Here is a 15,295-nt window from a genome sequence, read left to right on the forward strand (position 1 = left end):
ATTCAGACGACACATTTTCACCACGCCGAAAAGCACTTTTAACCACTGTTATTCTTACGCCAAAAACATGTGCCTAAGTAATCGATACTTTTAGGGTGAAATTTTCAAGATATAAAGTTAACGTTAACATTTTGTGTAATATTAGCTTACAGTCACCTTGCCTTTCTGGTGAGGTTTACCATTTTAATTATAGCGCAAGATATGCAAAAAAAAATCCACTCTTTACACACTGACTTTGCAACTTGTAATTTTATATGTTAATGCTGCAGAAGTAATTAGAAATATGAGTATTTGAGACAATTTCCAAAACCCACACTATTAAGTTACGACACTATCAGAGTGATACAGCAGTAAAAAACACAATAATATAAAGAATTTTTAGTATGGTGACTCAGTATCCGAACTTAATAGTACTGTTTTGATATGTGAGACCAGAAAGCAAGATTAATTTGCCCACTATGAGACACCCAAATGCTGTAGCACTAACGTGACAAGACAAGATACAAACAGGATACAAACTTTTTGTTGCTGTAGAGACAGTAATCATCAGAGATAGTTTATTTCAGTTAAATATTTCAGAATAATTTACACCCTTATGTGATTGAGCAAGGTGTTTCAGTTGGTGCAGTTTCAATTTTGTGCCTTTTGTCGTTCACGGTTTCACTAATTCTGAGGATTAAATCTAACTTCTGGAAGTTAATTGTACATTAGAACAATTCACGCAGGTATCCCATTCGAAGACTATTTTAGTGTAAAAAGATTTAATAAACGAAAAATGTAGCACAAGCACATAAATAACAATACATTTGATCACAACATTCATAGGAACAACATAACATGTATAAAAGCTTGTCGTGGTTTTGCTAGTAACGTAGTTAATGATTATAAATAAGCAAATCGTTAGTGGATTAGATTCCTTAGTACATACACAGAGAGCAAGTAACAATATTTATATTTTTTTGTTTTTCGTAACTTATTTCAATCTAAGTACATAGTAACTATTGTAAAATAAAGGCAGTTTCACTAGAAAATAACGGCTAAGATACGTAATTAAATAAAACACGAATGATTATGAACCTTAACTAAATGCATATGAGGTCAACATTAAAAAAAATATCGCTAGCGTTTTTGTAAGACAGTAAATAACAACGGAGTCTAGCGCGAATTAGCTATTGCTTAATAATTTTAATATAACGAGCCTGCCGAGTTTCTGAAATTCTGAAGTGAATAACCTACAATTCCGGGTACCCGTCTGACTTTCTACAAGAAAATTCGAATTCATTGATCTATCGACTTCCTAAACCGTAGTAGTGTCAAGTCTCATACGCAAAAGAAAAAATGGGAACAGTACCACGTATTTTATTTAGCAGACCTTCTCTGGATTTTGCTCTAATTATTTATCGTAACACATAATACCAGTTATTTGCCTTCAGTCAATAATTTAGTTATGAATGAAACGAACACCTTTTGGTTTAAGTCCAGATTTGTATCGTGAAACTCTTGAAGTTAGTGTAACTTGTTTACTGTTTCCTCTGAGGAAGCAAATTTAAGAAAGAGTCAGTCTCCCAGCAACAGGTATTATTCGTGAAACACTTGGTTATTCTGTGCGTGTCAGACAGTCATTAGCAACCAGATGCCAGTTGTGTATTAGTGTAAGATATCTAAAACAATATTCATCACACGGCAGTTTGAACACCGTTTCTGCACTTCGCTAGCGTCAAAACCTTTGTGGACTCCTAGCTCCGAAACGGTGCACCTGTATCATTTTTGTCACATAAAAGGTGTTCCTTTTCATCTTCTCCAAACATTGTAAAATTTTGTATAGCTTACGTACTTCTTTTACACCAAGTAATCACTAGAAGTACCGACTTAAACATCAAGAGTTTTTTTGAATTTCGAGGTTAATCTAAGCGTCTTTATATAACTGAACTGCCGCTGAGACTCTTCTGTTGTTTAGCAGTTGGATGCATTTCCCAGTTTCATTTCTAAGATCAAACTGCTTTGTGATGTTAAGAATCTCATTGTCATTACAGTTTTATTTCTGAAAATTCTTCTAGCATATCCACGTGTCAAGAAGTACTATACACTTGTCGTAAATGCATTATGTAGATTACTTTTACTTATTGGTGATTAACGTTGCATTTTATGCCAGTTACATCGTAGGTTTTAATGAAAGAGAAATTTTCACGAGAGGACTTAAGAAATCAGGGTATACTCTATTGCTATCCCTCTTGTATGACAATCAGTACGAACAAGAAGAGAATAGGAGCTCTTGAAATATGGTGCTACAGATGGGTGATTTGGATAACTAATGAAGAGGTACGGAATCGAATTGGGGGAAAAAAATTTATGGCACATCTTCATTAGAAAGAAGAGGTCAGTTGATACGACACATTGGTGGTGTAGAGAACGGTATGTTGGACGGGAGGAGAGAAGGATAGCGTAGGGGGGGGGGGGGAGGAGGGGGGGTGAACATTATAGAGCTATGACCAAAGCTTGACTACAGTAAACATGTTGAAGTGAATGTAGATTGCAGTGGTTATGCAGACATGAAGAAGTTTGTAATGGATGGACTAGCCTGAAGAGCTGAATCGAATCAGTCCCCAAGACAGCAACAACAGCGACGACAGAAAAAAAGAAAAAATGAAATAAGGATCAATAGGTAGGATTACAAGCCCGTTCCCTCCGAATACGAATCCAGTCTCTTAAACTCACTGAGTTCTCTGAACTGTTAGTCATATTTCTACTTGCTGGTAACAAGTGATAATGCCGATTGTACCACTTGACCTGCTCCGTCGTCTTTTTCTTTCTCTTCTTTGGTAAGTAACAGTTAGTGATAGTTTTTTTTTATAATTCGTATCCAGAGCAAAAGAAAAATTTAAGTCCGACATCGTTAACTTTTGTTGAATTGTCCTCCTCAGGTGAGTGTAACGTTATGCTGATAATGATCACGTTAGGTCCGTCTACGTGCAACTGAATAAACTAATTTTATTATCGTTTCGCGTTTATTTCTTAAAATGCACCAGCAGTGGGCTAAAATATACGCTAAGAAATAATAAAAAATAAGTCAACACTATTTTGTTTTAGGTATTGAATACCCTACTTCAAGGTTAAAAACCGTTCTGGCATTTTCTGACGTATTACTTTGTGATAGCAATCCAAAGTCTTTCACATTATCACTAACACGGCAATGAGAATATGAACATATCTTTCATTCATGTTTTGTTTCGAATTTTGTTATCAAGTAATGAACGTTATTTTCAACCATTAAATGTTGTTGCCAGCTGTCGAATGTGTGTTTGTGGTATCTGTTGTCTGTGTGTCGTGTATGTGTGTGTGTGTGTGTCTGTGTGCGCGCGCGCGCGCGTGTGTGTGTGTGTGTGTGTGTGTGTGTGTGTGTGTGTGTGTGTGTGTGTGTGTGAACTGGTATATGCTTCCGTACAGTTAGGTATGTATGCATGTGACCCGTATTTTTAATTTTTTAATTTTTCGTTTTTTATTAGTTTTTCCTTAACACTTGTTTGTATAATGGGTGAACCACAACTCCACCAACGGACTTTTAGGTGGTAGAAGGACCAAAACAAGGAAAAATGTCTAGTAAACATAGGTTCTCAAATGTACGCCTTAAGAGCTATGAGCCTTTGGTCGTCTTTAATACTGTGAAATACATCTGTTCAACAGCACGCTCTTTGCTTTGCATTTTTTTGGTGGAGATAGTATTGACCAAAACAAGAACAAACGTCTCTTAAAAACGGCCATTAAAATTCATACCCTCAGAGCTACGAGCACTCGTTCAGCAAAAGAGTAAGGAAGATGAATAAGTGCTGATAGCTCTCAAGGTATGTGCTTTAGAGCCCATGTTTACTGGACACTTTTTTTCTTGTTTTGGTCCATACTACCATATCTAAAAGTTATTCAGTGGAGTTGCGGTTCACACTGTGTATTTGAGGCCACTGAAATGCCTTTCAAGAAATAAAGGCGAAAGAGTAAGGAATGATAACACTGGTTTTACTCACACAGACTGACCTACAGTGACAATTACTAAGATAATACATTTAATTTTATTTTTTTCTGGAGATTTGAAATTATTAAACTCACAGCCAGTGACAATAAGTTGGAAAATGTCACGTCCACTTCCACCAGAAACAACTGACGCAATGTGAAATAAATACAGACCCTGATAGCACCACAGCCAGGAAACGTCACTTCGTAATACCATGAGTAAGAAACAGCAGTTTTAACCTTTCAAATGACCGTGAAATGTGTCCTATGTACAGAACTGATGGCAGTGATCTGTCTTAGAGATAGTGGACTGTGGTCCGACGCCTCGTCACCGTCGGCTTTTGGACGAATCATTCCCTGAGGAGCTGAAGAAGATTGAAGGACAATTCCATTGGCCAAGCCGACCGTAGGCTGAGTTGGGACTGGGAAACAGATCCTCGTTCATCTCGTGGTAAAAGCAGACGCCGTACGCGTCATGGACAAGCGAAAGCATGTCTTCAGCAAGGTCCTCCATGTACAGGTTCTGCCACAGGTCTACAGGTACCGGCAGAAGCAGCTCCCCAGGTAGTATTGAGATGCCTCTGCAGTCCTCCACGCTGACATCAGTCTGCAACACCAAAACTCTCATCTCAGTGACCACACCATTAACGGTGCTGACGGAACAATACGATGGGTACTTTAAGAAATAATGACAAAAATATGTATAACATGTTCTTTTTATCTCAAACACCCTAAACAACTTCTCTTCCAGAAACAAAATTAAAATGTATCAAGCAAATGTTGTTTAGCTATAAGTGGGACATTCACCAGTGTGATTGTCTTTATTTTAACTTCGTTCGTTACGAAGATCTGAACAACAATTAGTCATTTTTTTAAATATCATCCTATATTTTCGTTCAAGTAAACATGATGTCATTAAATACGTAACACAAAATTGACTTTGACTCTCGTCTATTAGCACATACTGCAGCTGTCCAGGATAATGCAGCTCGTTCACTTACTGAATTGACAGTAAACTAATGGAAACATAAGGAAAATCCATATTGGTCATTCATCCAATCGTCTCCAGTTGAAGTGTTATTTGCGTACAATTTAAACCAACGAAGAGAAGATAGGAGCACTACTCATCTATTGAGAATCTAAGTTAGCAGAACAGCAATGATCGATGTGCATTTTGCTCCTCCTTCCTTTCGTTTACTTGAATGGCACACTGTTACGTTTTTGAACAGATTTTCAGATGAGCCAGTGGATTACCCAACAAAAAAAGGAGTTGTATAAGAAAAATGTGTCAGACATGCCTACAGAAAGTAGTATTGGTCAAACCTAGAAGAAAAGTTACTATATCGATATTTCCGAAAACCATTACCTGTTGAGATATGCCGTAATTTGTCCCCTCATTTCCATCCGTCTATTATGTAGAAGTAGACTCTAAACTCAGTGTCGCATGTGATTACCAGACATCGTGACACATCCTTCAGCCCTTCTTAAACAACACGGTGTCAATAATGAACTGGTTAAGAAATGCATAAGTGTCAAGAGGGATGCTTACCTGTATATTGCTCAGGATCTGTCCTCCATGGAAAAGAAAACACGTTTTCAAGAGCTCAGGTAGAAATACCAAACTAAAATAAGAACACCCAAGGACAACTGATGACAACAAAAGGCCAAAGAATTTCAATGTCTATGAGATTCCAGGGACTTGCGGAGTTTTGACGCTGGAAGAAAAAGGGATACATGGCTGCCGACAGTATGGCCGTCCTCACAAACGGTCAGGACATCGTTATACTATGAAAAGAGCACTTCATCTCACTGTTTAAACCGTAACTCTTCTACCGATGACGACTTCTTCGACGCGAGGAGTGACCGCTTGGTTTGAGGCGCCTTGTCACGGACTGCGTGGCTCCTCCCGCGGGAGATTCGAGTCCTCCCTCGGGCATGGGCGTGTGTGTTGTTCTTAGCATAGGTTAGTTTAAGTTAGTTTAAGTAGCGTGTAAGTCTATGGACCGATGACTTATGCAGTTTGATCCCTTAGGAATTCATACACATTTGAACATTTTTGAATAACTTCTTCAAACACGTCGCACAATATCCAGTACAACCTTGGATGGCAGTTCCTCCGGCATTTAATGAATTTAGCAAGGCCCTAGATACTATGAAACCGAGAATGGCACGCGGACTTGACAACATCCCTATGGAAAAAAATGGCTCTGAGCACTATGGGACTTAACATCTATGGTCATCAGTCCCCTAGAACTTAGAACTACTTAAACTTAACTAACCTAAGGACATCACACAACAACCAGTCATCACGCGGTAGAGAAAATCCCTGACCCCGCCGGGAATCTAACCCGGGAACCCGGGCGCGGGAAGCAAGAACGCTACCGCGCGACCACGAGCTGCGGACCATCCCTATGGAGATCACTAAAAATAGCGGCTTGCCTCTAAAAACGTTCTCCCTGTTCCTTCTAATGCGGGAAACTCGTAAGGAACTAGCTAACATGATGATCTTAACAACTGCGACCAACTTTAAAAAAGGCAACCAGAGCATCTACGGTAATTGCCGTGGCATATGTCTGCTCTCCGTAGCTGTTAAAATTATTACTCGAATTTTTATGAATAGCCTCCGGACTCATTCCGAGGCTGTACTTCCCGAATCTCTGTGCGTATTTCACCCTTGATATGATCTTCTGTGCGAGACAATCAGGGTAGAAGTACAGGGACCAACACAAGCCTTTACTATTTGTGTTCTATGAGCTAGAGAAGGCTATATGTAAGTTCTTACATTGTTTCGGCTGCCCTGGACACTTTGTTGGGCTTATTCAAATTCTGCTTAATGACATGCCTGAGCAAATTCTATACCAGAATGAAACATCTGATAAATCGCCTATCACTAAAAGTCTCAAACAAGGTTGTGTCCGCACACCAACATTCGCACCAACGTTCATTGCCCTGAAACTTGCAATCATGCTTTCTGAGACATCGTCTGTAAGCAATTCAGGTAAGAAATTAAATACAGATTTTACAGAGGACTGTCTAATCAGTCTACACCCCATTCTAAAAGGTTCATAAGTATCAACTGCAGTATGCAGACGACTGCACTTCTTTCGCTGATACGCCCGAACAGCTATAGCTATTTTGTAAATTGTATCTACAGTTCATATGAACGGTTTGGCCTCATCAATATCCCAAAAAGAAAAGTATCAGCACATCCAGCTCCTGAAGCTGTCTTTCTGGATTTCAGTATCTCTGTTTCTAACACACCTTTGGAACAAGTAGACCACTTTCTCTATCTAGGAAACATATTATTAACTAACTGATTATAGGAAAAGTATGTGGAGAACAGAATACTTGCTGTCCATTTCGCTTTTGGACATGTGCTATAACGGGTCTTTCTAAATAAAGATCTAACATTGTGCACCAGACTGATGGTGTATCGAGCAGTTATTTCTAATCTGTTCAGTGGTTGCAACATCACGTGGAAATAACATACAAAATGAGTTAAATTGTAGACCCACAGTACACTACACTTATATCCAAGAACACTGACTATGCTTACATGACGTTTACAGTTTAGATGAAGTCTGACGTTTCACAATGATGATGTTACCTCACCAATCGCTCCTTGCTAACTGAAATCCTTGAAGGGTAACCAGTTTCACGATAAGCTCCACGACAGACTGTATCGCATTCGGTCGCATGCCGTCACATTAGATCAGTTCTCATCACCCCGTTACACCAACATTATTCTATATGAATTCTTTAAGAGTAGATACCTAGCTGAACGTCCTGCATCGTTGTAACTCCAAAGAAGTTTGCTTTCGATCTTGATGGTGCGAGCCTTTATGATCTCTATGGCGCGCCATTTTTCATTCAGAGTTTTTGGTGCAAACTAATGGTTTGTTTTCAACATCTCTTGAATGTCGACGACGTCTATTATGTGAAGTTTAATACATACCTCCCACTGGAGTTTGATTTCTACACCTCCTGGACACTCATTTTCTGTCGCTCTCCTCATGCACTTGGTGAGTCATCAGCAGTTAATATTTTTCCTGACATAACTGTTAACACAGCATTTTCAGAAAAGCCTTATTGAAAACTAAACTTGCGACCCCGCACTCAAAAGGTTCCTTGTAAGACAAAAAGACAAAACGACGCACCGCGAAGTAATTATCCTAATGAGTCGGAAATCTATAGAGGTGATGTACTTGTACAGATGAACAAATTATTACAGTTTCAGAAGAAATTAATGATTTATTCAAGAAAAAGAGCTTCACATACTGAACGAGTTATTAACGACCTGGGCAACCTCTGGTCCTTATGCAAGCAGTTATTCGGCTTGTCATTGATTGATAGAGTTACTGGATGTCCCCCTGAGGGACATCGTGCCAAATTCTGTCCAATTAGGCGAGCTAGATCATCAAAATCCAGCGATGGACTGAGGGCCCTGCCCATAGTGCTTCAAACGTTCTCAAATGAGGGGGAGGGGGCGGGGGAGATCCTGCGACCTTGCTGCTCAAGGTAGGGTTTGGTAAGTATGGAGATAAGTATTAGAAGCTCTGGCCATGTGTGGTCGGGCGTTATCTTGCTGAAATGTAAGCCAAAGAGGGCAACAAAACTGGGCATGGAATATCGTCAACTGTTGTGCTGTAACGGGACCGCGGATAACAACCAAAGGAGTCCTTCTACGAAAAGAAATGGCATCACAGAACATCACACCTGGTTGTCAGGTCGTATGGTGGGCGACAGTCAGGTTAGTATCCCATCGCTGTCTGAGGTGTCTCCAGACACGTCTTCAGATGGGAATCTCATTGACTGGAGTAGAGTCGTCTTCAGCGACAACTCCCACTTCATACTGAGCCCAATGGCCAGCGAAGAGATGTCTGGAGATGCGCCCAACAGTTGAGGGATACCAACCTGACTGTCGCCCACCATACGGCTCGATAACCAGGAATGATGGTCTGAGGTGCCATTTCTTTCCACAGGAATACCCCATTGTTTGTCATCCGTGACACCCTTACATCACAGCGATATGTCGACGATATTCTATGCCCCATTTTGTTGCCCCTTATGGTAAGCTATCCTGGACTTACATCCAGAGAGATAACGTCAGCCCGCAGACACCGAAAGACTTTCTACGGCTTGTCTTTGTGCTTGCCAAACCATAACTTGGTCAGCTATGTCGCCGGATCTCTCCCCCGTCGGGAACGTTTGGAGCATTAAGGGTAGGGCCCTCCCACCATCTCGGAACTTTGATGACCTAACACACCAGTTGGACGGAATTTGGCACGATATCCCTCAGGAGAAGATCCAACAACTCTATCGATTAATTCGACGCCGAATTACTGCTTGGATAAGGGCCAGAGGTGGACCAACGCATTATTGATTTGCTCAATTTGTGAAGCTGTTTCTCTTGAATAAATCATCCAATTCTTCTGACACTGTAATCATTTTGTTTGTCTGTACATGTACATCACATCTACCGCTTTACGTCCTATTCCGGTAACTTTCTCGTGGTACGGCATTTTTTAAATTTTTTTATAGCATGCAACAGTATTTAAATACCAATGAATTTAATATTTTGCAAACTTATTCATTCTCCGCCATTATGATTTTTTGTGGAAAGTGATACACAGAATATGTAACTAATCAAGACAACTCTCGTTGAGGACATACCTTGTATTGTATTGTATTTTCACTGGGGACCTAGAAACGACGGAGAGGCTCCGTCCCCGCCGCAGCTTCAGTAGTCCACAACCCCACGACGACTACCGCAGTCCACTTCACCCCTCCGCCGCCTCACACCGAACCCAGGGTTATTGTGCGGTTCGGCCCCCGGTGGACCCCCCCAGGGAACGTATCACACCAGACGAGTGTAACCACTATGTTTGCGTGGTAGAGTAATAGAGGTGTACGGGTACGTGGAGAGCTTGTTTGCGCAGCAATCGCCGACATAGTGTAACTGAGGCGGAATAAGGGGAACCAGCTCGCATTTGCTGAGGCAGATGGAAAACCACCTAAAAACCATCCACAGACTAACCGGTTCACCGGACCTCGACACAAATCCGTCTGGCGGATTCGTGCCGGGGACCAGGCGCTCCTTTCCACCCGGAGGACATACCTTACTTAGCAGTTGACAGGAGTAATCGCTCCCTCAGAAATTGCCACAGGTGGACTGGTTATCATGCAAGCTCCCCAATTCGTCAGACCACTTCATTTCAACAAGTTCTTGGCCACATTGGATTCGCCAAGAGTACAGTCGGATACCCTCACCCAAGCAGTGTGGAAATAATACAACATCCATCTTATAAATACAACGCAGAAGACATTTCAGCTATAGAGGTAAGGAAAGTCGATGAACTTTCTCTGGATTCCAGAGCGTTGTGAAAGACAACTAAAACCTGAAACGAATTACATCTACCTCAAGGAGCGCTTCCTTATCCCAGATTTCAGTGCATTTGACCACAGTCCTGAGCTAAAGAGAGTGTATATAGCACACGGAAACAGTTTTTGGAAGAAACACAATGGAAGAGTGGCCAACAGTACTCTAATCTACCATCAGTCACTCCTCTCTACCTCACCCCCTCCCCGCACTTCCCAGCCCACAGAGGATATTTACGTGTTATCCACACCTAGGTTCATCATCCACCATAGAAATTTCCCCAGTTACCTAAACAGGATAGACACCAGAGACTTCCCAACTTGCACATAAGACTCAATTCAGAAGCTGATTTAAATGAATGTAAAATTCGTGCAGTCAAGAAGTCACCTGTTCTGTTCCGTCCCAACCCACTCCATTCCATTCCGGTCATGTTCCATTCCAATCTGTTCCGTTCCGTTTCGTATTAACGGTCTGTGTGAATGAAATGCTGGTCCATCCAGTTCCCAGTTTTAAGATCCAGTGTCTGAGTTTTGCCGTAACATGACGATGTATGAGGATAAGATCCAACAGCTAACGCCCCCAGCTGACAGCCCCAGTAGCTGACACTCCACAGTAACTGACCCCAACCGCCTGTAAATGACAACAACTTTCAAGATTCTAGTGTTAAAACACTATTTAATTTGATCGCCTTTTTGTGTCCACTATCATTGCTTTGCCGCAATGGCATTGTTGTTTCCACTGTACAATAGGATAAGTCAGCATTATCAGCAAGAGATGACAAACGATTCTTTACTGAAAGATAAAGTTAATAGCCCAGCATGGAGTCACTATCATGTTTCATTGATTTTGGAAGTGGGTAACTGGAAACACAGTAACCCTTGTTTCTTACCCTTACGAATGTATATTTATAATGTTCAGTATGTTTCTCCACTGAAGTGTTGTTTAGTTCCAGCTGTGTGATGGCATGATTTAGAATTACCAGTAGAAAATGACTAACGTTTTGTACTGTAAGATAATACCCTGTCTTGGAGTTGATATAATGTTTGACTGATTTTGAATGTATCCTGTCAGGAAGGTCTCAGTTCGTAGTAATAGACGGCAAATCATCGAATAAAACTGAAGTGATATCAGGTGTTCCCCAGGTAAGCGTCCTGGGACCTCTGCTGTTCCTGATCTATATAAATGACCTGGCTGACAATCTGAGCAGTTCTCTTAGGTTGTTCGCAGATGATGCTGTAATTTACCGTCTAGTAAGGTCATCCGAAGACCAGTATCAGTTGCAAAGCGATTTAGAAAAGATTGCTGTATGGTGTGGCAGGTGGCAGTTGACGCTAAATAACGACAAGTGTGAGGTGATCCACAGGAGTTCCAAAAGAAATCCGTTGGAATTCGATTACTAGATAAATAGTACAGTTCTCAAGGCTGTCAATTCAACAAGTACCTGGGTGTTAAAATTACGAACAACTTCAGTTGGAAAGACCACATAGATAATATTGTGGGGAAGGCGAGCCAAAGGTTGCGTTTCATTGGCAGGACACTTAGAAGATGCAACAAGTCCACTAAAGAGACAGCTTACACTACACTCGTTCGCCCTCTGTTAGATTATTGCTGCGCGGTGTGGGGTCCTTACCAGGTGGGATTGACGGGGGACATCAAAAGGGTGCAAAAAAGGGCAGCTCGTTTTGTATTATCACGTAATAGGGGAGAGAGTGTGGCAGATATGATACGCGAGTTGGGATGGAAGTCATTAAAGCAAAGACGTTTTTCGACGCGGCGAGATCGATTTACGAAATTTCAGTCACCAACTTTCTCTTCCGAATGCGAAAATATTTTGTTGAGCCCAACCTACATAGGTAGGAATGATCATCAAAATAAAATAAGAGAAATCAGAGCTCGAACAGAAAGGTTTAGGTGTTCGTTTTTCCCGCGCGCTGTTCGGGAGTGGAATGGTAGAGAGATAGTATGATTGTGGCTCGATGAACCCTCTGCCAAGTACTTAAATGTGAATTGCAGAGTAATCATGTAGATGTAGATGTAGATGTAGTTGACAATATTGCAACTCTCCTTTCTTACCTCTATGGAATGCAATGCTCCAGTTCAGCATTCTGTTGCACCAAAATGCCATGTAGTTTATACTGAGTGACAGAAGAAGATGACAAACGTTTTGAAAATGACGTTAATCCCATAGCATGGATGTGATTATAACATTTGGTTTAGTTTGATATCGGTTTCTGACACATTTTTTAATGAATTTAGTTAGACTTGGAAGTAACATAGTACTCACCATCAACAAATGCGTTTTAAGCTTTATCTTAGATCATGAAAAGTTCTCATCTATGTTTTTCAATGTCGTAGAACTAATTTTTATGTATTTTGATGAATTTAATATGTGGTACAAAGATCTAACTACATATACATTTTATCATCTAACATATAGCTTTTTTCAGTGATGCCAATAAGTGAGCTTGTATATTTTAATAAGTAATACAGACAAATTAGATGTTGAAATACTTAATTTGTAAGTCCATTGTAGTTGTAATGTGTGATACAATGATGAAACTTTGATAGTTAGCAAGTGCTGCTTAACCTACAACTTTTATCGGCAGTGCCAATACAGAAGCAATGTTTGTACTCCTTTTTTGAATATTGTAGTCCATTTAAATTATGACAGTAGTGCTACACGTTGTTTTTGCTCAGAGACTTATATATTTTGATAAAAATTTCATTCTGGTGCTAATTTCAAGTTTCTGTTCATGAACAGAGATCTGTTATTATATTATATATTATTATAAGCGACTTGTATGTGTATGTGCATGCGCACGCGCGCGTGCACAAGCGTGTGTGTTTGTGTGTTTGTGTGTGTGTGTGTGTGTGTGTGTGTGTGTGTGTGTGTGTGTGTGTGTGTGTTTTAACCCAAAATCATTTCTTACTTTGATAAATAATTTAATTTTGGTGGCAAAGACCGTATTTTTGAGGCATTGATAATCTCTATCTTGTTGCACCAATGTCTTTGACCATGTTTTATCTCTGTCTTGTGGCCATCACCTTTGGCCAAGTATAGTTGAATTTAAACGTATTTCATGGATCGTGAAATTCCCTTTGTGTATTACGAAAATGTATAGTTTAAGTGTTGCAGAACATTACTGGTGTTGTCAAACATATCGTTTTGAATTCAATGTGTTGTGCTAAAGCGTCAAAAAATCTGGCGTCATTGAATAACCCTGCTACCACAGATATATTCAAGATTAAATGTAATAAGAAATCAGCATTAACCACTCAGTACCATTAATTACATTAGTGTAGTGTACAAGATTATGCATTATCTCCTTCCCTCCTGAAATGGTGCTTGATGAGAAGACGAAAGTTCGTTATCCAGTTGTGACAAGTCACAAAAAGGTTTTCAGCGATACAAGAAAGTATTTGCTTTTTTTATAATTCCAGTCTTGGATCCAAATGTTTATTTGTAATTAGGTAATTAATTTTGCTCAGTAACAACCATCTTCAGACTTGAGTAGAAATAGTACGTAATAATGGTAATAATAATAATAACAACAATACATAATGCAACTCTTTTGTACTCAAATCTGAAGATGGTCATTAACAACAGAAATTAATTATCTGATTACAAATAAATATTGTGATGCAAGACTGCAATTCGTTTTTGCACCATTGGTAACACAGTTTCCCACAGGCCTAGAAGAAGCTATTCAGTATTACTGCATGGCCTGCCACATGAGTTTGTACAGTAATGGATCAATTTAGATGTGTAAATATCGTTGAGGAATTTAATTTGAGAGTTTATAGTCATGTTTTAGGTGTCATGTAGAGGCTAAACTTTAATTATACTTTTCTAGCAGTTACACGTTATTTTAGCTGAACATGAGTTTTATAGAACATTTTAGGGATGATCATCACTCTGATATAACAATTGTTTGTGTGCTTACATAATTTTGAAAAAAAACACGTCATTTGTGTACTAACAACAACACACGTGAATTTCAGGATAGGAGGAACTGTTAACTGCCTATTTAGCATGTTCTTTTAGGCACATATGTTTTGTGTTGTTATAAAAAAATAATACAGATAATTTAGTCATGGAAATAGATTTTGGCACTTTATTTTATATTTCGCAGTTATATATTAGGCGTCAAGTGTAGATTCTACATTGCTTGCAGTCTTCCAGTTGCTGCCAGTATTTGTGTGTGTCCCTACTTAGTATAGTATTTAATCCAACATGTGTTTTCTGCTGTTATAGGTTAATATTCCTACATCATCTCATTTGGGCCTAAAATGAAGTGTCTCAATTTGAGATTTCACAAACATGGTTATACAGCAGTTTTAACGACTAGGTGTGTGTGTGTGTGTGTGTGTGTGTGTGTGTGTGTGTGTGCGTGTTTTGCTTATGTATCTTAGCTGCAGTAATACTGCAAGTTATTCCCTTTACATAATTTCTTGGCATGCCCAAGATCGCTGCTCTGTGGCTGCAATGTGATAGGCTGCCTCATTTTTATGACCGCTAACATACTCACTGTGATTGGCTGTCTCGTTTTATTACGATACTGATTTTGACTGAGGAAGAGAGAGGAGGGGATAGCCGGGCAGAGGAAGGTGTGGCTTGTCACATCATGACGATTGCGTCATTGCTAAGAAGAGAAAGCTAGTGATGTCATGTGTTTGCCCTTCCAAAGTTGGCAAGCGGCACCACCACTTTTCTCTTAACGTCAATGGTATCTCAAGGCTCAATAAAGATTACGTGCAAAGTATGCTAGAGTCGGCATACAATATTACTCTAGAGTTTATGCCAAGAAGTACTGATTTATCGCAATCATTTGTAAGGGGTTCACCACCCTGCTGGAGCAAATGTAATCGCGAGGTATTGCTCACTTGCCAGAATGTCAATTCACAGGCGCTGCC

At 40.0% G+C, this 15,295-nt stretch overlaps 1 protein-coding gene across 1 annotated transcript in view; it reads right to left on the bottom strand.

The window, feature by feature from the left end:
- Positions 1-1,019: 1,019 nt before the first annotated feature.
- LOC126237237 (uncharacterized) overlaps positions 1,020-15,295 on the bottom strand; it is a 166,012-nt gene continuing 151,736 nt past the window's right edge. The window contains exon 5 of the mRNA XM_049947135.1: positions 1,020-4,609. Within this exon, the coding sequence (XP_049803092.1) occupies positions 4,331-4,609 (279 nt within the window). The 3' untranslated portion in view covers positions 1,020-4,330. The remainder of the gene's footprint in view (positions 4,610-15,295) is intronic.

This window comes from Schistocerca nitens, chromosome 2 (genome assembly GCF_023898315.1).
Source record: "Schistocerca nitens isolate TAMUIC-IGC-003100 chromosome 2, iqSchNite1.1, whole genome shotgun sequence".
Classification (NCBI taxonomy): Eukaryota; Metazoa; Arthropoda; class Insecta; order Orthoptera; family Acrididae; genus Schistocerca; species Schistocerca nitens.